Below are 24,536 nucleotides of genomic sequence, written 5' to 3'. Positions count from 1 at the left end.
TATTAGATTTTTAGACACCCCATCCACCATCCAATCCGATCCAATTGGATATTTAAAATTAACATCCAATCCGATTCGATCACAATTGGATATCCAATGTTTGGCGGTCGATTGTAATTGGATCAGTCGGTTCCCATTGGATTAGATCGATTTATGCACACTCCTACTCTAATCCAACAGTTGGGGAGTTGAAGAGGTAGCATTTAATGTTCAACCCAAACACTTAATGTTCAACATTTTATAGCTCAAGTAATGCACTCATTAAAAGAAGAGTCATCTCAATCAACCAGCTGTCATTATAACTCCTCTCAAGAAATGCGCCCCCACGCGTGCGTAATGCTAACAATTGAATTTAAGATACTGCCCACATGCTATGTAAATAATGCCTACGGTTAGTGACCCATTAACTGACGAAAACTCTTAGAATATGAAGTGATCTCAGACTGCCCCACGTGCCAGGAGTTTATCACGAAAAAGCTAAGAAGGGCTGCAAGCTCTAGGACTACGTTGCGTCCCAAAAGCTTGGAGGTAAATGTTATCTGTATTTTATGCAAGATATGACACATGTCATTTAATGGAAAAGGCTCAATTAACGCTCCATGAATTAGAGTCCTTCAAAGATGCCGAGTTGTTAAAAGGTCTCCACGAGTCGAAAATCATCTAGGGCAGAAAAATACGAAAGCATACTTGCGGCAACATTTGCTTCTTGAGTGCGGGGTAAGAAATGTCCCTCTCAAACCCGAAAGGGTCTGGCATGGAGGTTTGTTTCAAATGGAACCTCAAATATGCACTAGAATAACTTAAGGCAGATATCGAGCTTCATAGGTGTTCGTGGATGTTGACTATTCTCATATGCCAAGTCACCAAAAGTGACGGTTATGCTTTTCCTGATATAATATGATCTTGTCTCCTACATCTAAGCGTGATAGTGCGCACACTACCACCATCCTATTACCAGACGGACATTACAGAATTTTGCTTGGAAAGGAATAAGCTTTGAGTGACATGTGTCCATTACTTTCAAAGGTTCAACCTTTGCGTGATACATTCTAAGTGATACAAAATGGTCCCGATTATCCAACTGCAGTATGTACGGGTATAATGCTTTCCACGGGACCAACCAGTCAGCTCTACATTGCTAGTAGTTTACCCTAACAGTGAAATTTAAGCAAAAATCCTAGGCAAGTCATGAGACGATCCATACCCACCGCTTAGGCTATAAATACCCCTTCACTTTCATGCAATGGGGTCAAGCTAAAAACACATAGCCAAGACTCTGCTAAAATTATCCTTGATCTTTTTCTTCTTTGAAAAGATACTAAGGGTAGAGAATTAGGGTTTCCTGCAAAAATATTGTAAATTCTTCAATATTGCCCTTAGAGGCTAATAGTCTGACTCGTGGACTAAGGTTCATTACCTGAAAAAACGTAAAAAATCTTCCTCTCTTAGCTTCTGTAGTTTACTATTTCTTTAGCTCTTAAATATTTTAGTTTTTTAAAATATCAGTAAACAGTGGTATAAATACGTAACTTTAACTTTTGGTTGTAAATAAATACCCAAGTTTAATTTTTGACGGTAATAATACTTAAGTTATAATTTTGAAACTCCGTAGGTAGCTGATCGTTAAATGTTAAGTTATTATCCACATGTCATTTTCTTATTGGTGTATTAAAACTAATTTTTTTTGAAAAAATAAAAATTTAATGACATTGACCAATTAAGGATTGCCACGTGGCAAATTGCTTAACACTTAACAGTCAGGTACCTAGAGAAGTTCCAAAATTATAACTTAGGTATTACTACCATACCACCACCGTCGCACCAACCACCATCATCATTACTGCGACTCCACCCAGATCCCAATCTCTTATTTTCTCGTTTAGATCTCATTTATTAAAAATTAAAATTTCAGGTGTTGACCGAGGTTTTCGGCAACTAATAAAATATTATAAGTTTATAGAGCTGTAAGAAAATTAGAGAAGGATTTTTACGTGGTTGGGGCGTTAATGAGCCTTAGTCCACGAGTCTATCGTATTTATGGATGTATTTAATACAGAGAATGTATTTGGTGAATGCTTCACCCTTATAAATACAGAGAATGTTCTTGGTGAGTATTTACTCTTCTTGCTCTTATGCAACCCAAGATTCTCGATCCCATTTAATGAGCTTTGAGGGGGTATTTATAGTGTTTTTGGTGGGGTGATCCCCAGAACTATTGTACAAGTGTACCTGTAAGTGTCCATAAAGTTGGGCATTCCCAATGAATATACCATGAGTAATGCATGGTCAAATCCCTAGGTGCTGTAGGGCTTTTATGTGGAATGTCCTTATTGTCTTTTGACTGATGTGACTCTTCACAGTGTAGCTGTCGATAGACTTAAATGATCATTACTTTGTAGCTGCTGGTTGGAGGTTGTGCCGTCAGACTTTATTGCGTGTAGCAGTCCCAACACGTTTCCTCCCATGCGACATTAAATGCGACTTGATTGCTCAGGGAAAGCCTGACACCCCGCGGAGATGCCTTAACGTTACTTAGGCTTCCAAGAGCATATGGGGTTCCATATGCCTTCTCTGGGAGATATGTCCCGGATGCTGCTTCATTGCATAAAGACTTAGCAAATAGTTTGGATTATAAGTTGCTTGATCCACGTGTCCCTGTCTGGTTGGTCCACGTATATTGGGCAAAATCAGGGGCAACATCAGGCAAAAAAGAAAAAGAAAAAATGGAGCTTCATATACCAAATGTTACCAAATATTGAGAGCTCCGAACCCCACTTTTCCTCTGAATTAACTCTCCATCGTTGGCGAAAGGAGCTTCAAAATCCATCCACCTAGAGAGAGAGAGAGAGAGAGAGAGAGAGAGAGAGAGAGAGAGAGAGAGAGAGAGAGAGAGAGAGAGAGAGAGAGAGAGAGAGAGAGAGAGAGAGAGAGAGAGAGAGAGAGAGAGAGAGAGAAATTGATTCTAGGGTTTCTAAGAATAGGGGTTTCAGATTCAGGGTCGCTGGAGGATGATTGGCTAGCCCTAGGCAGTTACTCAGCGAGTCGATTTCAGTGTCTCTTCTCACCGACTCAAATTGCTCTTTTTGTCTTTTTCAAGACCAGCCAAAAACAGAGGCAGAGAAGAAGAAGAAGAAGAAACAACATGGGGTCTGAGCAGATGAAGGAAGAAGAAGAAGAATTGAAGAAGGAGGAGGAGGAGGAACAGGGGATGGGGGGTCTGAAGGTTCCAAAAGAAAAAAAAAAGAAAAAGAAAAAAGAAAAGAAAAAGAAAAAAAATTAATTTATTTTTATTTTAAGAAGGGAAAAGAAAAAAATTAAGTTTTTGTAATTTTATTATTTATTTTTATTTTAAATTATTTTATATTTTAAAAGTATTTTAAAATAATGTGGACCATTTAAATTTTGCCACATGTACATTTGTGTATGCAACGGCAGTACATGTTGACATTTAATAGAGCTTTTTAAACGGAATGGGTAAATAACTAATAAAAAAAAAGGTTTAGAGAGTTAAACCATTCAGTTTGTGGGAGTTCAAGTAATTTTACCACCATTTTACTTTTGTACTATGACATGCGTTTTTCAACATTTTTACTGTTATTTTATATACTGTTAGTATAAAACTTTTTTTTTTTGAAAGGGCTATTAGTATAAAACTTGTAATATCTAATTTCGATACTTGTCTCATATTTAATAGGACCCTCTTTAATATCTGTTACATTTTTTAAATAAAAAATTTTTGTTTCAAAATCTTTAAGTTATTTTTTTTTTCACTCTTTTTTCTCTCCAGTATATGTTTTTTTTTTTTTTTTTTTTTTTAAATTTCTTGTTCAATTCTTCTTCTTCATCTTCTTTTCGGTTTTTTCTTTAATTTTTGAAATTTTCACTCACGTTTTTGGGAAAAATAAGAATGTGATTTTTTTATTACGATTTTTTAGATCTGGGCTTGCAAATATAGTCTTTATTGCATATGGTGTTGAGACTGTGTAGAAGATAGTTAGTTTTTTTAATCTTTTTTTCTATTTGTTTTAGTATTGTTTTACGGTTTTGTCATGATTTATTTATTTGATGTCAGTTTCATTGTTCTTGCTATATCTCGTCAGAATTAATGGTTGCTTTTCGGGTGCTTGTGTTACTGTGGTGGTTCTGTTCGTGGGTGTAGAAGATCAAGACTATAAATACATTTTTCTTCCTTTTCTATGTCTGTTTTTGTAGTTTTTTTACTTCGATTCTCCTATAAATACATTTGATGAGCTCATTGACAAAAAGATTTTGAGGTGTGTGGTTCTTTTATATTTTTCTAAGTGGTTATTCTGTTTTATAATTTTACATTTGTTTTTGTTTTGGGTTAGGTTTGTTTTAGTAGTTTTTTTATTCTAATTTTTTAGGACTGGACTTGCAAATATAGCCGCTATTGCATATGGTGTTGAGAATGTTTAGAAGATGGTTAGTTATTTTTAATCCTTCTTTTCTTTTATTTTTTGTTGAGTTGTTTCAATGTTGTTTTGCCATAATTATTTATTTGATGTCGAATTTACTGGTTTTGCTCTATCTCGTTAGAATTAATGGTTATTTTTCGGGTGTGTTTGTGTTGCTGTAGTTGTTCTATGCGTGGGTGTAGAAGATGGAGATATTGTTCTTGATATTGTATAAAAGTAAGCCGTGTGACAGTAAAATTGTAAATATTTGTACGAAACTCAGTATTTTTGTAAAACCCCCATATTTCTATTTGTAATGCAATTAGTTGGGCCTAGTTGAGCCCATTGAGAACAAGGCAAGTAAGCCCAATAACGAGTTTTAGGGTTAGATATATCAAGAAGGAAAAAGAGAGCGACGTCAGCTTGATAATTCTTCAGTTCAGATCTAAGGGAAAGATCGCTTACCTCAAAACAACTCACTCTCCCGTTGACGTACGTCGTCGCACAGGTAATATTTTCTGTTTTTATGTATATATTTTGATCCGACGAAATTTCACGTTTGGTTACTGAGAAAATCGCATGAGAAGAACAAATCGAAACAAAAGATCTAGTCCTTGGAATTTTCACCGACTGCCACTCTTCATTCCAACATTGGCTTTTGATCCCAAAAATTACATTTTTATTCTCCTTTTAATTTTACAGTTTTTTCCCCTCTTTTGAGCTGAGATTTTATGGAGTTTTAACGATACACCTGTATCTTTTTGGCGAGAAAACGATTAAAGATGAAATAAACGGTCTTTTATCTAGTACAAAATCATGTAGTAGCTTGAATGAAAAATTTTTGATACTTGTTTCAAGTACAATTTTGATAAAGGCTTAAAATGCATATAGTGTTCTGATATCTGTTCTGGACTTGGTTGCTTAAGTTCTTTTAAGAGAATTTATAGGGATTGTTAATCATACTAACTTTTTAGGCAGTAGGATGAGGAGATACAGTCCACAGTACTATAGTCCTCCAAGGAGAGACTCGAGAGACTATGGTGGTCGAGGAAGAAGCCCCCCTAGAAGGGGTTATGGTGGTGGTGGTGGTGGTGGTGGAGGCGGCGGAGGTGGTGGCGGTGGCGGTGGCGGTTATGGAAGGCGCAAAGATCAGAATGGAAGCCTTTTAGTCCGCAATATTCCTCTTGATTGCAGGTTTTTGTCTATACTATGCCATTGTTTAATTTAATTGTGTAGCTAAAATGTTTCATGACAACTTTTAATACCTTTCTGCAGACCAGAAGAGTTACGGGCACCATTTGAGAGATTTGGAGTTGTTAGGGATGTCTATATCCCAAAGGACTATTACACAGGGTGAGTCTCTTTGCATAAATTGCCAAAAACATTGTGAATGCTGTGGCTAGATTTGCTTTACATTTTTTGTGCTTCCTTGATTGTACAGTATTGATATTAAAATTGTAGCAATAGAGTTGAGATTCTGCGCTAGTGCATGTGGAAGGCCTCTTAACCAGATTTCATGCTATGACTTATTCTTATCTGGGCTTGTAGATAAGTTACATAAGGATGCCGACTTCCTTGAAGTTAACTGCAATTAGCAGTTTAAACCCTTTTTTTGGTTTTGTTTTATCCATTTTTGCGTAGCCTTAGGACTGAAGTTCTTGGGATTGATAAGACAAATATATTGAATTGTTAGTCGTTGCAGATGCCATATCACATTCGCCTACTACCTAGGGATTGCGACAGTAGGGCATTTCCTTTTAAATTTTCTAAACTACTCATAAAGGCTTTATTTTCTTCTTTTATAGTGGATTTCTGAACTGGTTTGTCAGGGGTGTGTTGGTTTGAACTTTGAAGTTAAAACAAGCCCAAGCCCTACATTTGATGAAGGCCTTCTGTTTATCTTTGCCTAACATAGTGGTATATGAAGCTTGTTAGAGTAATGCTCAAATGAAGCATGTTCCATTTATGAAGAGATATTTTTTAAGTACACTATCATTAGAAGTTTGATGAGGAAGAAGGTTGATACTTGGCATTTTGAAGCCTACATTTGAAGATTTTTTAGTTTCGAGACACGTTGGTTTCAAGTGCTTCTTATAATTACAAGATTTTGAAGACTTTCCAAGTCATTTGGATCTTTTGAAGTTACCTTTCATACTTGACTGTAAAGAAAAGGTCAGCTACTAAGCCTCAATATACCTGCTTTGTATAAATACAGTATCCACTTATGTGGAAGTGCTCCAAGGCTAATGTGAGATGTGTACGACTGTAAGTTATAATCCATAATGATAATGTGGGTAAAATTGTATGCTGAAATTTGGCCATTCTGTGTCAGTATCTACTAATATTGTGCTTTACTTTGAATGAAGTTTGTTCCTTTTTGTCTGCAGGGAACCTCGAGGATTTGCATTTGTCCAGTTTGTAGATTCTTATGAGGCTTCAGAGGCTCAGTACCACATGAATGGGAAAATTTTTGCTGGAAGGGAGATATCAGTTGTTGTTGCTGCAGAGACCAGGAAAAGGCCAGAGGAGATGCGTCAAAGAACCAGGGTTAGGTAATTTGTTCTCTTCTCTCATAAGAAGATAAAAAGAAAAAAAAATCATACTTTTTTCCTTGTATATATGTTTTGAAATTCTAAACATTTTGTCTCTTTCAGCCGAGGGCCTCCATCAAGTTATGGCGAAAGGCGTTCCTCTTATTATGGTGAGTGTCTACTTAATATTCTTGTATCATCCTTCATGTAGTGTTGATTTTTTTTTATTTAGTTTTAATGTTTTCTTAATTTTAATCCATTACCCAAATCATTGGGGACGTCCAATTCACTGCTAAAATTATTGGTCGCAAAGACAAAATGCTGGACTAATAACTATTTTTACTTCTCAATAGTTACATGGCTATCTATAAATCATTACAACTTTGTATTTGATAAATATATTTTTATTGCCTTTTGAATAAGCTAAGTAAAAGTCTGTTCTCTTTTTTAATGCAACCTCAGGGCGTTCGCGATCTCGTTCTGTATCCCATTCGCGCTCTCCTCCTCGTTATCCGTCAGGTTCTAGAGGTCGATACCGTTCAAGGTAAGTAGTCTTTGTTGCATGTGTCACCTTACTTTTGTTAGTAGTGAAGTGTCAACTCAACTGGTTTTTATTTAAACCCTGGCAGGTCTCGCTCTCCTGCTCCAAAGCGCAGGGCTGACTACTCTGTTTCCCCGGGGAGAGATGCTGAGCCCCCACGATCACCAAGAGGTCCACCCCGGGAGCGAGATGGTGATAACAATCGCAGGTCATATTCTCCTGGTTATGACAGTGGTGCTGAGAAAAATCCAACTAACGATGGGTAAGGATAGGACTATAAGAGTATCTCGCTGGCACTTAGACCTTTATAGTGAAGCAATATGATTCTCACTCTCTACCGTATTATACTTCATAGATGTTGAAGAGCAGTTGGTTTGTGTTTTAATTTAATCCATACGATTTGTGCTTATTATCATAGGTTTATAATTTCATGTTCTTGTTATATAGGAAATCTGCATATGAAGCTGAGGAACCTCAAGGTGAGTGGGTTAGAACATCCATATCACCACCTGGATCGAGGCGTAGTCGATAATTGGGTCGCAGAGAGTCCATTTGGTTGTTAATGTTGGCCAGATGATCATTCTATAGGTTAAAACATGTTCTTTCGTGAGATGCATGTTGGAAAAGTAACCTCTGGTGAGATTTGCTAATTGTGATTCTGGATGAAGACAACTATATCATATAAATATATATAGTATGCTCTGCTCTGCGGTTGTGAGAAACTATAGTTGTTAGTGGTAGTAGTGGCTTTGTTTGTTGTAATGAATGTTGAAACATCAACTATTTACTTGAATGGTTTTTCAGTTAATTAAACTTCCAACTTCGTTATGTCAAGGTACCCACAAAAATAGTGGTAGGAAATTTGTTGAACGAGATAAAATACAGTTTGAAATTCAAACTTTGATCTTGACATAGAATTGAAGCTGAAAATTCCTATGTTTGAAAGCTAAAATATTACAATTGCTGCAGTTCACAAGCGAAAGACGTGGCAAGACTAGAGTAGATGGTGTGAACTAATGAAGTTTGTGACGTGAGTACTTGTAACTTTTAGATCTGAAAGTCAACCCAATAATAAACTATTATTCAATCTTAAGTTATGTTCCTAGCTATATAAATTATCGAATCGGTAAATATTATAACATAAAGGACGGTAAAATTTGAATCCAAATTAACAAGTTTTTAACTTTTTATTTAAACAAAATAAAATAGAAAATTTTTGAAAATGAAAGAGTACAAATACAAAGCCAATACTTGGCCTAAACCCGACCTGCATGAAGCTGTCCTATGTCTAACAACCAGTGAAATTTGAGACTACATTGGACAAAATCGGTAGTCATATTTACAACTTTTTTTTTTTTTTACCGAAACCCCTATTTACAAAGAGAGATGTTTATGGCGTAAGTACTAAAGTTTTAAGTTTGTAAGCGGCATAAAATTAATATTTTTTTTAACAGCATAAGTATATAATATTAGTAAAACTATAATTTTTTGTCTAGTTCTATCAGTGCGGACTTTGTTAGTGTCTTAAATTTGTAAGCAGATTTAGTTTTTGAATTGTTGAAACTTGAAAGTAGATTTGAAAGTAATCGATACTACACATTTATCTCAAAATCTAATGATTTGAAATCTAAGACATACACATATTTAAAGAAATTCGACGAAAATTATAGATTTTCTAGTATTGAATGCTTAAGCCCCTAAAAAAATCATTGAGTTTATGATGGTTACAAATCAAAACTCTAGGTTTCACTCCCAACAACTTCTCTATAATATACAAAGCTGTAATATTTAAAGAAATGTGCTAAAAAAGAAATCCATCAGATGATTCATATTGATTCTTTAAAATAGAGAATTAGTAGCACTCCCATCAACTTCTCTACTATATCCTTCAGAATACTATACCGAAAACTTACTTTTTCTATTTTACTTGAAATTTTTACATCACACCAAACATAAATTTCTTTATATTTATATTATATCATTTAAATATTATATATTTAGATACTATTTATTTATTTAAATGAAAAATATGAGAGAGAAAGAAAGAGAAAAGAAGAAGAAAAAGTTAAAATAAGTTTGAATTATGAATAGTGTGTAGCTACATTTGAAGAATGAATAGTGCTAGATAAATTTCTTAGAGCACTCACAACAACTTTCTTCTCTATTCTTTAAAATATTTCACTAAAATTTCATTTTATTTATTTTACCTCACACTTTTACATTACATCTCGTAAGGGTGCACATCGGGTGGATTTGGCTGGGTTGGATTTTTCAAGTTTGGGTGTAGGAAATTGCATACCAAACCCGCCCATTGTAACATTGAGTTTAGAGGGTTTCTAGTCCGGGTTTGAAACGGGTTTGGTGTGTTCCACTCGTTACACCTGAAAAAAAAATTAAACCTAAATCTAATCTCCTCACTCTTCAATCCTCACTTACTTTCATCATAAAAAAAAAGATACATATAATCTCTATCTTCTCCTCTCTCCCTCACATATATAATTGTATACAAATTATAATATATATATATTATCCATGTTTTTAAGCATGTGACACGTGATATTTAAAGGAAGAGATTAGCCTCATAATTTCTTAATTAAAGTCCTCCATTACAATCCTGTCACGGGGAAGCCTCGCATATCCAAGAGCAAGTAAAGACTGAGAAGATACATGGAAGTATAATTTGCTCTATCCTAGCTTCCCGAACGCAAAAGACTTATTATCTCTCCCAGACACGGAGAGGTCCAAATATGGAAGCCAGCCTAGATGATACCTGGACAGGTACTCAAAAGTGCGGATGTCAACCTCTTAAGAGTGTCGTAGATGTCTACCTTTGGTAGAAGCCAGGTCACTAAGTGACAGTTATGCTATTCTGACAAAGGATCAGATTTTGTCTCCTGTGTCCAGGCTGGTAGTGTGTACACTTCCACCACCTTTTTTTTCCAGACAGATATTATAGACCCCTGCTTTTAAAGGTAAAAGCTTTGGGCGACACGTGGACTTTACTTTTAAAGGATAAACCTTTGAGCGACACGTATCCACATAGTACAAATGGTCCCTAATTGTCCAGCTGTAACAGGCACAGGCGCAATTGTTTTCAAAGGACCCAATAGTCAACTCTCATATTGCATGTAATTTACCCCATTAGTGGGGTTTTAGCAGAAACCCTAGGCGGGTCATGGGCATGTCCATACTCGCCACCTTGTCTATAAATACCCTTCTATTTTCATACAAAGGGAGGATCATGACCTACATAGTTAAAACTCTGCCAATATTACTCTTCGTCTTCTTCTTCTTCAAGAGAAACTAAGAGTACAAAGTTAGAATTTCCTGCAAAAATATTATAAACACATTAAATACGCCCTTTGAGACTAATAGACTGACTCGTGGACTAAGGTTCAGCCAAACCACGTAAATAATCTCCATCTCTTCATTTTTGCATTTTGTTATTTCTTTAGTTCTCAAATATTTAGTTTTCAAAAATCTCGGTAAATATTTTTGTGCTTTCATTGAGAGTAAAAAAGATGAAAAACCTGTAGTGTTATTGCTACCATAGTTTTCACACGAAAGACGGTTCCTTAGAAGACTCTTCTAGGCAGCCTCGAGACTGTTATGGAGGAAGTAAACCCCTTCTCGCTAGAGCACGCCCAGTCGAGCGATGCGATAAGGGGGGATACATCCAACATTAAAAATCAAGAGGATGATCTACACAACTAGCATGACCACATCGATAATGAAGGAGATGTTGAGAATGATGAGGAAGAGGAGGACAATGGAGAGTATTGTTGGAAATATTTTACCAGGATCTAGATTTACTACCATGTATGTTTCATTAACATCCTAATATGAATTCTAAAACAATGAAAATAAACACATATAAAGTTTAGAAAACCTTACATTGGGTGCAGCAGAATATAATGACTCCTTCCATTCAGATCTCTAGCCCTTGATTCCTTTCTGTAGCAGAGCATCACCAAGATCTGAACTTGGATCTCTTTCTCTCCTTCCTTGAAGCTGATTCTCCTTCTTGTTGTTTGGAATCTCCTACACACTATGATTGAGATACCACTTGATGTGTGTGTGCACTCACTCATTCACTCAAGGTTCGAAATTGAAGAGGAAAAGAGAAGGGAAGTGGCGGCTATAGAGAAAGAATAGGAGGCTCAAATTTCATCTGACAAAGTTAACAAAGTTAAGTGTGAATGAGAGCCATCACTATCTATTTATAGGTAACCACCTAGGTTTAGGTTAGATTTATTTAGCATTAAAATAATAGAAAAATAAATGGTAAATACTTAGTGTGGCCGGCCATAGGATGTTGGATTGGGCCCACTTTGTAATTTTACCATTTTGTCATTTTTCCATCCCAATTTCTCAAAAATACCAATTTTTCAATTTAACCCCTTAAATGCCAATTCCTATTATTTAATAACTAAAAATTAATTATTAAATAATATTGTCATTTAATATATTTATTAATTAGACATATAAAGTCTCTTAATTAACAAATAAACCTAGAATCTCTTTTCTTTACAATTTCGCCCTTGCTTAGTGAAAATTCACAAAGTAGACATAGTCTAACTTTAGAATTATAATTGATTAATTAAAATCAATTAACTGAGTCTTACAAGCAATATGGTCTCAACTAGTATGGGGACCATGGGCCTATATAACCGAGCTTCCAATAAGTCGAACCGAATTCACCAAGTAAATTCCCTAACTTATTAATTCCTTATTGAATCCACACATAGAACTTGGAATTGCACTCTCAGTCATATAGAACGCTCTATATGTTCCACGATATAGATACGCTATTAGTTATCCATTGTTATAATCCTAATTTGATCAATGACCCTCTAATAGATGATCTACATTGAATAGGAACTAAATTACCGTTACACCTTCAATATATTTTATCCTTAAAACACTTAGCTCCGTATAAATGATATTTCAGCGAAGTGAAATGAGATCTCAACCATTTATCTCTGTTTAGCCAAGCTCGAAGGATATCATCGTTTCACTTCTAAATTCCTATAGAAGTTATAGACTCCATATTTATGTTAGCGCTCCCACTCAATTATACTATCATGTACCCAAAATGTACGTATCACCCTGACCCAAAAGTAGGCTTAACTAACAAATCAAAGAATATGTATAATATTCTTGAGATCGAACCTAACCATATCAGGATTAAGATCATTTGATCTAGGATCAACATGTGATATTGAATTGAATAGATATTAGTGATGGGTGCACTAATCCTAAGACTCATCTAGCCAAATACAACAAGATGATGCAGGTGGCAAGAGTCAGCGAGGATGCTGAATGTCTGTACTTCTCACTGACCCGTACCGAATATGCTAAAGATTAATGGAAGAGACTGGCTACTGGATCAATCCATTCCTGGAAGGAGTTGCAGTCTACCTTAAGAAAATAATTTATTACTGCTCGTGATTATGACATGAAAATGAGCTCCATCACTAATTTTAAGCAACAGGCGGGAGAGAGCTTGAAGAACTTTATCCAGCGCATGATGAAGGCGGCAACAAAGACAAAAGTAACAGGTGATATTAAACTTGTGGCCTTGTAATCGAGACTTGCAGTTGTCACTAAAAGTAGCAGTTTTTTCTAGTGTTGCTACATACAGAGTGGGGATTTACTTTATTTAAACTTATAAAACACTACTTTTAAGTAAGTAAATCTACGATGGCTTTTGTAAAAAATAAAAAATAAAATAAATGATGGCTATTGTGAATCTGAAAATCAAGTGAATATTCTTTCTAATATATGGAAAAAAAACTGGAAAATTATAATTATTTGGAAGCCGTCGGATTTTACATTACCCCTACCCTTGACCTTTAAAACATGTCTCCTTTAATTTATGTAATGTCATCTCAATTGTCACTTGTCTTTATAATAAGTCAATTAGGCTGTTTGGAAATGGTCAAAGGAATAGAATAGGGTATAGGACTTGACTTGTACAATCTTAATCCTAGATCAATTACATCATTAAATATTTAAATCCATGGCGGCTGCTGCATATCTTACTTGACTGGGACTTGATTGTATTGTATTAGTTCTATGCACTTCATTTCAGAATCTTATTTCTTAATCCTATAAATACTTTCATATATATTGTCATAGAATATAGTTTCATCTATTCACCTTAACACTAAACATCAAAATCTCATTTTCAAAACGTTAAATTCTCAGAGGACAAGACTTGATATGGCTACTGGAATTATGGAGGTCATGCTAGTGAACGCAAAGGGTCTTGGAGACACCGATTTTATTGGTATAAATATATATATATAAATAAATATATATATCTCATCATGAAGATCACATCTTAATTATCATTTCATTTTACTTTTAAAGGATTATTAGTTTGATCGGTGTTATAATTGTGTGTCTTTGTTATGTTTGATAGGTGACATGGATCCTTATGTGCTGATTCAATACAAAGGCCAAGAACGAAAGAGCACCGTAGCCCGAGGTTAGTTTTTCATGTCATCTATGACCAAGTCAATTAATACATGTATGTTTATATTGGTTTTGTAATGAAATAATACAGTAATTAATTAATTAAAAACTCTAAAATGTGGGGATGCAGGACAAGGTAGCAGCCCATCATGGAATGAAAAATTCAGCTTCAGAGCAGATTATCCAGGTTCTGGAGATAACTTCAAGATCACCTTCAAAATCCTAGACAAGGACACATTTTCCACTGATGATTTCATAGGCCAAACTACGTAAGATATAACTGTCCTATATATACCTGCTTTGCTTTTAGTTTTTTCAGTTCATAAATATATGTTCGATTAATTTTGGTCACAATTTGTTAAATTAAATGATTATGTACTTATGTATATGTATTTGAATGAATGAATGAATATTATTGCAGGATCTATGTTAAGGATTTATTAGCATTTGGAGCTGAGAAAGGAACTGCTCAACTACATGCTAGCAAATACCGAGTGGTCGACGCTAACCAAAAATATCGTGGAGAGATTCAAGTTGGTGTAACTTTTACTCTCAAGGTACTATTATCAACTACATTATATTATATCTTTATATATTAAAAGTGCTTATCTAACGACATTTATTGGTTTAACATTCTTGGTTTAACAGAATATACTTAAAAATAAAAGAATATTCTGTTAAATTTAACGATTAGGTTTGATCTCCCGTTAAAAAATAAACCCAATAATTAAACCCAAAAAATTAAACAATCTTTTAAATAAACAATCTTTTAAATATTAATAATCTCTTTTTAAATTAAAAAAATCATCTTAGCCACATATCTCTCTAACAAACCTATGTTGGGAGAATATTAATAATTTTTTTATTTATTTTTTAAAAAAGAAAAATATAGATAAAATATTTAGAAAAGATAATATAAAAGAATATTGATTGTGTTGGCTTAGACATTTTTGGGCTTGAGCTTAAAAAAATAATAATAAAAAAAAGATAAAATGGACTGTAATTAGTATTTACCTTATATGTTTGTGCTTATTTTTAGTTTTATTTTTAATTTTACCACCAAGAGTAGAAGGTTGAAAAATATTAGAATATGAAAATATTATTGGTGCTTATTAGTAATTTGCAAAGAATGTGAAAGTCTATAAATATATAGTTGTGTAGCTATTATTAGATATGAAATGAGATAATAAAACTTTTTTCAATTAGAAGATTAATGTACATTTTACTATTGATAACATACATTATTATAACACAACTATATTTTACTTACTAAATATACTGACACATATTTTATTTTTATAAAATAAATCGTTCAAATAATTGTACTATTTTAATTATTAATTCAAATAAAAAACTAAAATATTAAATAAAACTAACACTACGTGGCTTGGCACGTTATATATATTATATAATATATATATGAGTTCACATTTTGTTTACACAAAAATAATGTACAAGTTTTGTAATTTTAATTGTTATGAATTTTGCAGGAAGAACGTGACAATGGAGAGAGGTACGGAGGATGGAAAGAAAGCAATTTTTAGATTCCCTTAAATTATTACCTTATAGATATATATTCAAAACTTCATTAATTTGAGTTTATTTTCTTCTGTATTATTCTTTTATTTATTTGTGAATTTGTCTTATTAGGTTCTCTTTGTAATTAGTTTCAAGAAATGATCCTTCTAATTGTAATGACATAGATTTCGTTATCATTCAACTATAATTTGAAAAGGTATAGTTAATAATTAACTAATGTTGTAAAAAATAATTGTGCTTCAATGATCTTAAGGGAACTTTAAAGTGCTAGCCACTACAAGAGTTGACAAATGGTTATTGATACAATTTAAAATTAGGTTTTACACTTTTTTATTTAATAAATAATATAAAAAATTGCTAACCATTATCACATTTATACGGTGTTAATAGCAATGCTCAAACTCTATTTCTGTTATATGATTTTATTTGCATTAAAGTAATGTGTTTTATCTTCTCCTTTGTCTATTGAAAGAGAAAATAGTTCCGTTAAGAAATTTGTGTTATAATTATAAATTAAATATAAAGAATAAATTATCTTACTCACTCAAATAAGTGTAAAACAATAACAATAAAAAGTGTAAAGTTTTACAAAAATATGTATGGAAATATTTGAAATTTTGTGTTCCACATTTTTTTATTAATATAATTTTAAATTGATAAGTTATCTAAATATGTTGGAAGTAGTTTGTGAAACTTTCAAGTGATTTAGTTTAGGTATGCAATAGAGGACAAAATTTAGTGAAATGTGTGAATGTAAAAAATAATATGATTTTTATGAGTGGTGACATAATATTGGTGGTTATTTTTTATTGTAAGTGTACTCAAAGTGTGATATCTCATGAGTATTATTTTTATTTAAGGATAATTTCATAAATACACAAAAACAACAAAAAAAAATTACAAAATTACGGTTTCACGGAATTTTAAATATTTTTACAATTTTTCTGATTTTATTTACAAAAAATACGGTCTTTTTATGTTGTACTCTTGTTAATTTATTATTAATTTTTTGTTATCTGCACGTTATTTTGATGTAATTTCTTGTTGTTTCTATGAAAAACCGTAAAAATATATATAAAAAATTTAAACGTAAAAATGTAATTTTTTTTTACAAAAAATGGTGCCTTATGTAATTATCTTTTTTGTTTATGAGATATATCTCGCTCTAGCATTTATGTTGGAAAATTAAAAAGTTTAAAACAAATAACAAATAATTAGTAATGACAAGGTCACAAAATTTATAACTAAGAATTAGAGATAAAATAGCTTAGAATAGAGTAATTAAAACCAGAAAAGATTAAAGCAAGAAAATAGTAAAAACAACACAAAGATATATACTGGTTCAAGTCTTATAGATCGATGTGATCTATGACTCTACTCCAGTTTTGACACATCGCCAAAATATCTTTATTGATTGAGCAAGAACAAATGTACATTACAGTAAAGATCGATCCTCTATTAGAATTCTCTCAAAAATTTTATCTCTCACACTCTTACCCAAGAAGCTCCTTCATCTACAGATGCTTCTTCGTACAAATCCCTAAACTTAATCTCTCTTTTCTCTGTACCTCTCAATTTCACTCTCGATCTCTGCTCTCAAAATCATCTACTGTGTTTTTCTTTCTAATGATGAGGATGGTGGTATTTATAGATTTAGGAAATGAATCTTAAAGTCGGTGGTTGCAACAACTAAGTTGTTAAGTCAGTTACTACTTCATAGACTTTAGTAGAAGAAGTTTCTAATTTTTGTGTTGAGTTCAATATTAATGTGATAAATATGGATGGTATGTATTGTGCTCAAGGGAAATCACGATGTAGAGCTCCAAAGCTTACAAATTTTTACTATTTTCGTATTGATTTTTTCAACAGTGTGATAGATTTACAACTACAAGAGCTAAATAATCGTTTTAATGAGGCTAACATTGAGTTGTTACTTTGTTTGGCGTGTTTGTCTCCCAATAATTCTTTCTATGCTTTTGACAAGGAAAAGCTACTCCGTCTTGCTCAACTCTATCCACATGATTTTTCTATAGTGTATTTGAGGGTACTAGAATTTCAACTTCAAACTTATGTTGATGATTTGCGTTCCCATGCTGAATTTTCAAAATTGAAAGGAACTGTTAATCTTTCAATAAGATTAGTGGAGACAAGAAAGCATGAGGTATATTCATTGGTATATTTACTTATTAAATTGGCATTAACATTGCCAGTTGCAACAACTTCAGTTGAAAGGGCATTTTCAGCTATGAACATTGTGAAAAATCAAATGCGCAACAAAATGGAAGATTAATGGCTAAATGATAGCTTGACTGTGTATCTCGAAAAAGATGTATTCAATACTATTACCAATGAATCTATCATTCATCGCTTTCAAAATATGAAAACTCGAACTTTAAATATATGAGTTTGATTTATTTTGTTAAATATTTTGGGATATTGAGTATATTTTATTTTTTAAATATCAAATTGAATGAGTTGGTGTTTAATATTTATATTTTTTCAATACACAATTTTTTTTTGGCATTGTGATATTTTTTATTAGAATTTTTTTTATGCCCCCCTACAATCAAAGTCTGTGTCCGCCACTGATGGGACCCGATACTTAGTTGGACCAATAGCGATATTAACACGTAGGAGGGTACTAAACACTACTGGTACCCTTTAGCATTTCTCAGAAAGAGCATTGCTATTAGGCACCAGTGGTGCCTAGCACATTCTCGACATGTTGCGTTGCGATTGGTTAGCGACACTCCCTAAAAACTATTATATTAAATTATATGGGACCCGATACTTAGTTGAACCAATAGCGATATTAACACGTAGGAGGATGCTAGACACAACTGGTGCCTTTTAGCATTACTCTATAAGAAAAGATCAAAGTTCATCTAATTTTGACTAATTAACTAGTACATTTATAATTAATGTAGATAGAGAGTTTGTTTTATACCAAGTTGAATATTAAAATATTGCAACAGTGTGGTTGCTGCTTTTGAAAATGTCCTAATCATTTTTTTAAAAATAATAATAATAAATAAACAAACAAACAATCAATTAAATTTGTTTATATTAAGCCGTCAGATCTTACCCTTTTTGACCCCAAAAGTATTTTATTATATGAACTAGCAAAAGTTCTTTAGATCACACGTGCTTCCGATGCCGAAATAAGCCAAGTTTTTATTTTTATTTTTTTATTGGAGGTTAATTAGGAAGAAGTTGTATATTTTTATTACAAAAGTTCTATATGTAATTCTTTTTCAAAAAAAAAAAAGAGTTCTATATGTAATTATTGATCATACTTTTTATTTTATTAAACAATAAATTAAATTATTATATTTTTTATAATGGTATAAAATAGTATCTCGTAATTTTAGTAAATTTATATTTTAATTTTTCTAACACAAATATATACAAATATATAATGATTATATTATTATTACGATTTCTTATGACAAGTAATTAGCTTAAGATATTATTATTTTATATTATTTAAAAAAATAAAAGTTCTAATTAACAAACTCGACAAACATAAAAGTTTAGAATAGTATCTTCTCAAAACCATCCTTTAATAAGTAATAATAATATAACAGCATTGCTTGCGCATTATAGTGCCCACCAGACCACCGCTATTGTAAAATAAAACCTTGTAAATAGTTAGTGATTTTATATAATTATTATTAAAATAAAATAAGTGAGATGGGATACAAAATTACATTAGTAATAAGCATTTTTAATAACTATGCTCTCTAAATGCATTTTTTAGTTGAAATAGAAAGTGAGACTTAAAAAAATAAATTCTAATTAACCATATAAAAAATTACTCTCTATAATGAAAAATAAATAACAGAACAAGTAACTCTCTAGTTTTTTAATAATATTTAATCAAAATTATTATTACTATTTTTTGTTGTCTTATGATATTAATTTATATGTGATAATTAATTTAAATTATAAAATATTATTAAAATAATTAAATACTAGTTATAGAAGAGAGCGATTGAAGCAACAATAATAAAAATAATTCTTTATTTTAAAGCTAAAAAATGAGTACTATTGGAGATGAGATCTTATGTCTTGTTGTTTAAACATTCAAGTAAGATGTTCAAAATGAAAGAGTCAATTGGGGTAAAGCCAAATATATTCATTATTGGAGGCAAACCAAACTGGCGGCTGGTTTGACTAGCTATGACGTAGAAGACCGTACCTGACTAATTAATTTAGTGCATTTGTGAAACTTAACCTTATAAATACTTTGATACAAATCATGTCAAGATCACTTTCCATTATCATTTTTCATTACATATTAGTCTTACATCAAAATCAAAAATCATCTAATCTCATTATATTAGACGTTTCTTTCTTAATTAGGGAGAGATTATATACAACATGGCAACTGGAATTATGGAGGTCTTTTTGGTGAATGCTAAGGGTCTTGGAGACACTGATTTTTTTGGTACATACTTTTATATATATGACTAATTATATCTCTTAATCTATTGACCTTAATTTATATTTTGAAATTATTGTATAGATGATGATCAATGTGTCAATTTATAAGAGTACTTAATTATATTTTGTAGGTGATATGGATCCCTATGTACTGATTCAATACAAAGATCAAGAGCGCAAGAGTCTTGTAGCCCGAGGTAATTAGTTTAGTCAATTATTTTTATTTACAAAAAAAAATGAAATAAATAATTAATCTAAAAATGGTGGGAATGCAGGACAAGGGAGTAGCCCATCATGGAACCAAAAATTGAGCTTTAGAGCAGATTATCCAGGTTCTGGAGATAACTACAAGATCACCTTCAAAATTCTAGACAAGGACACTTTTTCTACTGATGATTTCATCGGTCATGCTACGTACGTATAGGAGACTGTAATTTATTATTAGTACCTAATTTAATTTGATTATTATTATGTAATTAAATATGATTTGAATGAATAATAATGCAGGATCTATGTGAAGGATTTATTGGCTATAGGAGTTGAGAAAGGAAGTGCTCAACTACAAACGAGTAAATACCGTGTAGTTGGCGCTGACCAAAAATATCGAGGAGAGATTCAAGTTGGTGTAACTTTCACTCGCAAGGTACAATTTTTTTTTTTTTTGAGAAGATAGAACACTTATTTCTTCTTCATATGACCAAAAAAATTTGCTATAAGAATGATCAAGTAAATAATGTTTGGTGTATCTGATAACTTTCTGACAATGTTTTGTTGTTGTATATATTTTGCAGGTGGAACAAAAATGGGAGAAATTTGGAGGATGGAAAGAGAGCAATTTCTAGATTTTCTTATGCTATTCCAAAGTCCCAAATAGCTAGAAAGACTCGAAGTTCTTTTATTGATTTATTTTTCATTTTATTAATATATTTATGTTTGAAATATCTTTGTATATAGTGAGTAATTGCTGTAATGAATTTAACAAAATGTTATTTATTTATTTTTATTTTTGAAAGAACAACAAGTTCATTAAGAAGAAGGATGGAGAGGAACCACATGGATTCCCTCCCCTTGATAAACACCAGCCATTTGACAAGAAAATCTAGCTCTTTTTGCTAGTCCATCTGTAACAGAATTAAAACGAGGATTTATAAAAAAAAAAAAAAAACTTACAATCCGAAATTTGCTTAACTAAATCTAAAACTAACAAAGATAAATGCAAAAAACTCCTATCAGGAGGGCAGCCCTTCCGATCCAAAGCTTTAACTACTTTTTTGCAATCCGACAAAAGATGAAAATTGTCCCAAGAATTCTGAATGGCTCAATCCAGTGCCAAACAAATAGCATGAGCCTCTGCTTCCATAGCTGAATGAGCACGAACAGAGGAGATGTTATACAGCCACGAATTATCTACAATGTTGATAGCCACAATAGCTAACTCAACCTCCCCATCATGCCAAGAAGCATCAATGAACACAATTAGATTGGCCTGAGCACTAACCAAAACCTGTTCCTCTGCTACACACTGATTGACTTCTTCAGGCTGCTGGTTACTTCTAATCAGCAGAACAACCTGAGGGGTAGCTCCCTTGACTCTCACCGAATTCCTTTGAGAACATACTTCATGAAATAAACAACCAATATAGGATAAGAACTCAAACTTTTTCATACCCGTATTTGAATGAAGAAGATTCACTAGTACGAAAGTCAAAATTCGCGACAATCCCAAAAACAAATTTTTTCGAGGACCGTCGCTAACAATATTAAGTGACTGTTTTAAAACGCTAGAAAAAATTAAGTATTACAGACGGTTTAGAACACTTGGGAGGGAAATTCGCGACGGTTTTATGGGTTTATTGAGATTTTTAATAGTCAGTTATACCTGGCGATTTAAAACCATCGGGTATACTATAGGCGACGATTTTAAGCCGTCATGTATACTATGCGGTTTTAAACCGTCGCCTATACTATTTTAAACCATCGTGTATAACTGACTAATTAATATAAAATCAAACCCTAGCTACATCTTCAGTCTCTTCTCTTTCTCACCAGCAGCGCCGATACCCCCACAAAACCCACCCATGATCTCCCTCTCTCGTCTCTCTCTTAATCTCCCTTTAAAGCCTCGAAGACGAAATCCATATCCACCACCGAAGGACAACCACCAAGAAACCCCATTTGGAGCGGCATCCACCACCGACGAAGGATAACTGTCACGACCCGAGCCCTAGGCTGTGGCAGATATGTAATATCCATAACTTGGGTGGTCAAAGGTCACACTTTGACCCTCGTAGGAAGATAAAGCTTATAAATGATCCTTTTATTTATATTACAAAATACTGATTTAAAAGTAATGGATTAACTCCTATATTAATAATAAAATATTAGTAACAAAATTAGGACCACTCATCAGTATAAAAGAACAATAATATCCCCACAGTTATGTAATCACCAAATAGATAGATTTAATAAGTCAATAAAATACCAAAATAATACCTAGCATCCATCATTTCTCATTTCTAACTAGTACATAGCTAATTTAAGTCATCCAGACCATCCATTTCAGCTGAAATACAAAATCAGTCTCAGTAGAAGGTGAAAGAGTAAAATATGACTAAACTAATAACGACATTCCTTTCCCAACGGCACCATCCTCATCCACTAGCATCAAACTGAGTTCCTGGAATGGGAGAAAATAAGGGGTGAGCTTATAAAGCTAAGTAGGAAAACAACTAATATCAAAGGACCCTTGGTTTAATAAAATTCCTGCATGGTTAGCTTTGTAAAAATAAAATATCTCATCAACAGTATCAATATGTACATATAAAGTAGAGAGACCACAAATAATCACAAATCAACCATCAAATGCATATCACACCGTCCACTAGACCCCTAGCTCTCAATACCAATCATAGAAAACGACATCCAAAACTGGGTAGTCGCATCTGATATCCACCATAATACCGGGGCTCAGATTTAATTCACTCCCTGTACAGATTCTAGGTCTTTCACCTACAGGTGAGTGCACACCTGATCTACCTATATTGACACAGAGACTAGGTCGTGAAACAACAATATGCACCGAACATGATCAACATGGCTCTCATCAGTATAACCAAAGCAGGCAAATAATAAGCATAACAAAAGAACATATTCCTTTTTATTTTCTAAAAAATTCGGCAGCATAACAGCTGTATTTTGAATATACCCAAAAATCATAACTTGCATAAAAATTTGCACACAAAAATATATTTGGCACTCAGTGCCCCAGAACAGTCCAGAAAATATGCAGATTAAGTTTTCAATTTTTCAAACAATTTTGTAAATCATAAAAATTGGAATATGTCTAATGTTATACAACGCATTTAAAAATCAAGTCCAATAATCAAGTCGAGTCCCTACCTCTCCCGAGTCGTTAATTTTTTTCCAAAAGACGATCGTAAGCTCTTAAGTCCCGAGCTCCAATTGTTTAGTCCAAACTTACATATTACTCTCACATATACCACCAAATGGTTAAATAATTATCATTATCGCATTCTACATTCAAAACCGAGTCCAACGACATATAATATGACTATATTTAGAATTTGGGATTCTGAAGCCTCACCTAAGCGGTGCGCACATTAACAATCGGTGGCGGTAAAAATTGGTGTACCGGAAATATCGCCGAAAATAGGAGTAGCATATATCAAAACGACCACCTCGACGAGTAGATCACACCCATGCCAACCGTTTATCAAAACAGTACAGGATGTCACCGGAAAATCGCCGGAAAGGGGCGGACCTACAAAAATGTCACCGAAAAAAGTAGCGAACCGGGAAAAATGGTTTAGTGTAGGTTATTCTCCTCGAAGAGCTGAGTTTAGTGGTGAAGAAGATTCGTCAAACGGATGCCGGAGATGACCGAAAAATCCGTTCAAAGTTTGAAACTCCAAACTTTGGCTTTCGATCCTAAGCTAACGGCAGCGAGAGAAGCGGCGCCGCTTGGGGGGTGAGGTAGCCGGCACTAGGAGGTTTGAGTGGTCCGGCGCGTGAGGTCGGGCGGTGGCCGGAGATAGGTCGCCGGAGTGTGGTGGTTATGGAGGTTTATGGGTTTTATTTCTTGTGTATTGAAGAGAGAGAAAGAGAGATAGGTAAAGAGAGAGAGAGAGAGGAAGGAAGAGGGCTGCTGCTACTGTATATAAAATAAATCCTCTTTTTTTTTTTTAATATACATATATATATTTATTTAATTATTATATATATACTCGGTTTGACTAGTCAAACCGAGTCTTCACATTCTTCCCCTCTTAGAGAAATTTCGTCCCGAAATTTTAAAGTACAACCTCAAGTTGAAAATTAAACAAGTGAGGATACTTTATATACATCTCGGACTCTAACTCCCAATTAGCCTCGTCTTCTCTATGGTTCTTTCATAAGACCTTGACTACTGGAATCTCTCTGTTCCTTAACACTTTTAACTCTCTCGCCAAGATTTTGATAGGTTGTTCTTCATAAGTCACATCTTCCTGAAGAGGGATAGCCTCATACTCAATAACATGTGACGGATCTGGAGTATACTTCCTCAACATAGACACATGGGACACA

General features: G+C 33.2%; 3 protein-coding genes across 5 annotated transcripts; all 3 read left to right on the top strand.

The window, feature by feature from the left end:
- The first annotated feature begins 4,772 nt into the window (after positions 1-4,772).
- Positions 4,773-8,315, top strand: LOC115706268 (serine/arginine-rich SC35-like splicing factor SCL30). 3 transcript variants are annotated; one of them, XM_061104077.1, is made up of 8 exons: positions 4,773-4,923; positions 5,390-5,609; positions 5,691-5,768; positions 6,803-6,967; positions 7,070-7,116; positions 7,409-7,490; positions 7,576-7,749; positions 7,935-8,315. In XM_061104077.1, the coding sequence occupies exons 2-8, from the start codon at positions 5,398-5,400 to the stop codon at positions 8,017-8,019; spliced, it is 843 nt and encodes a 280-aa protein (XP_060960060.1). In that variant the 5' UTR covers positions 4,773-4,923; positions 5,390-5,397; the 3' UTR covers positions 8,020-8,315. The 3 variants fall into 3 exon arrangements, with proteins under 3 accessions (XP_060960060.1, XP_060960066.1, XP_060960068.1); XM_061104083.1 differs by having other exon boundaries at positions 4,778-4,923; positions 5,397-5,609; XM_061104085.1 differs by having other exon boundaries at positions 4,841-4,923; positions 5,394-5,609.
- A 5,244-nt stretch (positions 8,316-13,559) lies between these two features.
- On the top strand, positions 13,560-15,682 carry LOC115708048 (16 kDa phloem protein 1). The gene is made up of 5 exons (XM_030636219.2): positions 13,560-13,779; positions 13,915-13,980; positions 14,098-14,236; positions 14,389-14,524; positions 15,458-15,682. The coding sequence occupies exons 1-5, from the start codon at positions 13,713-13,715 to the stop codon at positions 15,509-15,511; spliced, it is 462 nt and encodes a 153-aa protein (XP_030492079.2). The 5' UTR covers positions 13,560-13,712; the 3' UTR covers positions 15,512-15,682.
- A 4,085-nt stretch (positions 15,683-19,767) lies between these two features.
- Positions 19,768-20,964, top strand: LOC115707415 (16 kDa phloem protein 1). Its single transcript, XM_030635372.2, has 5 exons — positions 19,768-19,956; positions 20,084-20,149; positions 20,228-20,366; positions 20,460-20,595; positions 20,744-20,964. The coding sequence occupies exons 1-5, from the start codon at positions 19,890-19,892 to the stop codon at positions 20,792-20,794; spliced, it is 459 nt and encodes a 152-aa protein (XP_030491232.2). The 5' UTR covers positions 19,768-19,889; the 3' UTR covers positions 20,795-20,964.
- Positions 20,965-24,536: the final 3,572 nt, after the last annotated feature.

This window comes from Cannabis sativa, chromosome 1, assembly GCF_029168945.1.
Source record: "Cannabis sativa cultivar Pink pepper isolate KNU-18-1 chromosome 1, ASM2916894v1, whole genome shotgun sequence".
In the NCBI taxonomy this organism is placed as follows: domain Eukaryota; kingdom Viridiplantae; phylum Streptophyta; class Magnoliopsida; order Rosales; family Cannabaceae; genus Cannabis; species Cannabis sativa.
This window is presented reverse-complemented; position numbering and strand designations above follow the sequence as displayed.

Excerpts from the sequence above, each read along its gene's own strand:
- LOC115708048 (XM_030636219.2), top strand. The coding sequence starts at position 13,713 with ATGGCTACTGGAATTATGGAGGTCATGCTAGTGAACGCAAAGGGTCTT. Across the intron at positions 13,780-13,914 it reads TGGAGACACCGATTTTATTG|GTGACATGGATCCTTATGTG; the intron begins GTATAAATATAT and ends TATGTTTGATAG. Across the intron at positions 14,525-15,457 it reads GTGTAACTTTTACTCTCAAG|GAAGAACGTGACAATGGAGA; the intron begins GTACTATTATCA and ends TGAATTTTGCAG.
- LOC115707415 (XM_030635372.2), top strand. The coding sequence starts at position 19,890 with ATGGCAACTGGAATTATGGAGGTCTTTTTGGTGAATGCTAAGGGTCTT. Across the intron at positions 20,150-20,227 it reads CAAGAGTCTTGTAGCCCGAG|GACAAGGGAGTAGCCCATCA; the intron begins GTAATTAGTTTA and ends GTGGGAATGCAG. Across the intron at positions 20,367-20,459 it reads GATTTCATCGGTCATGCTAC|GATCTATGTGAAGGATTTAT; the intron begins GTACGTATAGGA and ends ATAATAATGCAG.
- LOC115706268 (XM_061104077.1), top strand. The coding sequence starts at position 5,398 with ATGAGGAGATACAGTCCACAGTACTATAGTCCTCCAAGGAGAGACTCG. Across the intron at positions 7,491-7,575 it reads AGAGGTCGATACCGTTCAAG|GTCTCGCTCTCCTGCTCCAA; the intron begins GTAAGTAGTCTT and ends AAACCCTGGCAG. Across the intron at positions 7,750-7,934 it reads AAAAATCCAACTAACGATGG|GAAATCTGCATATGAAGCTG; the intron begins GTAAGGATAGGA and ends CTTGTTATATAG.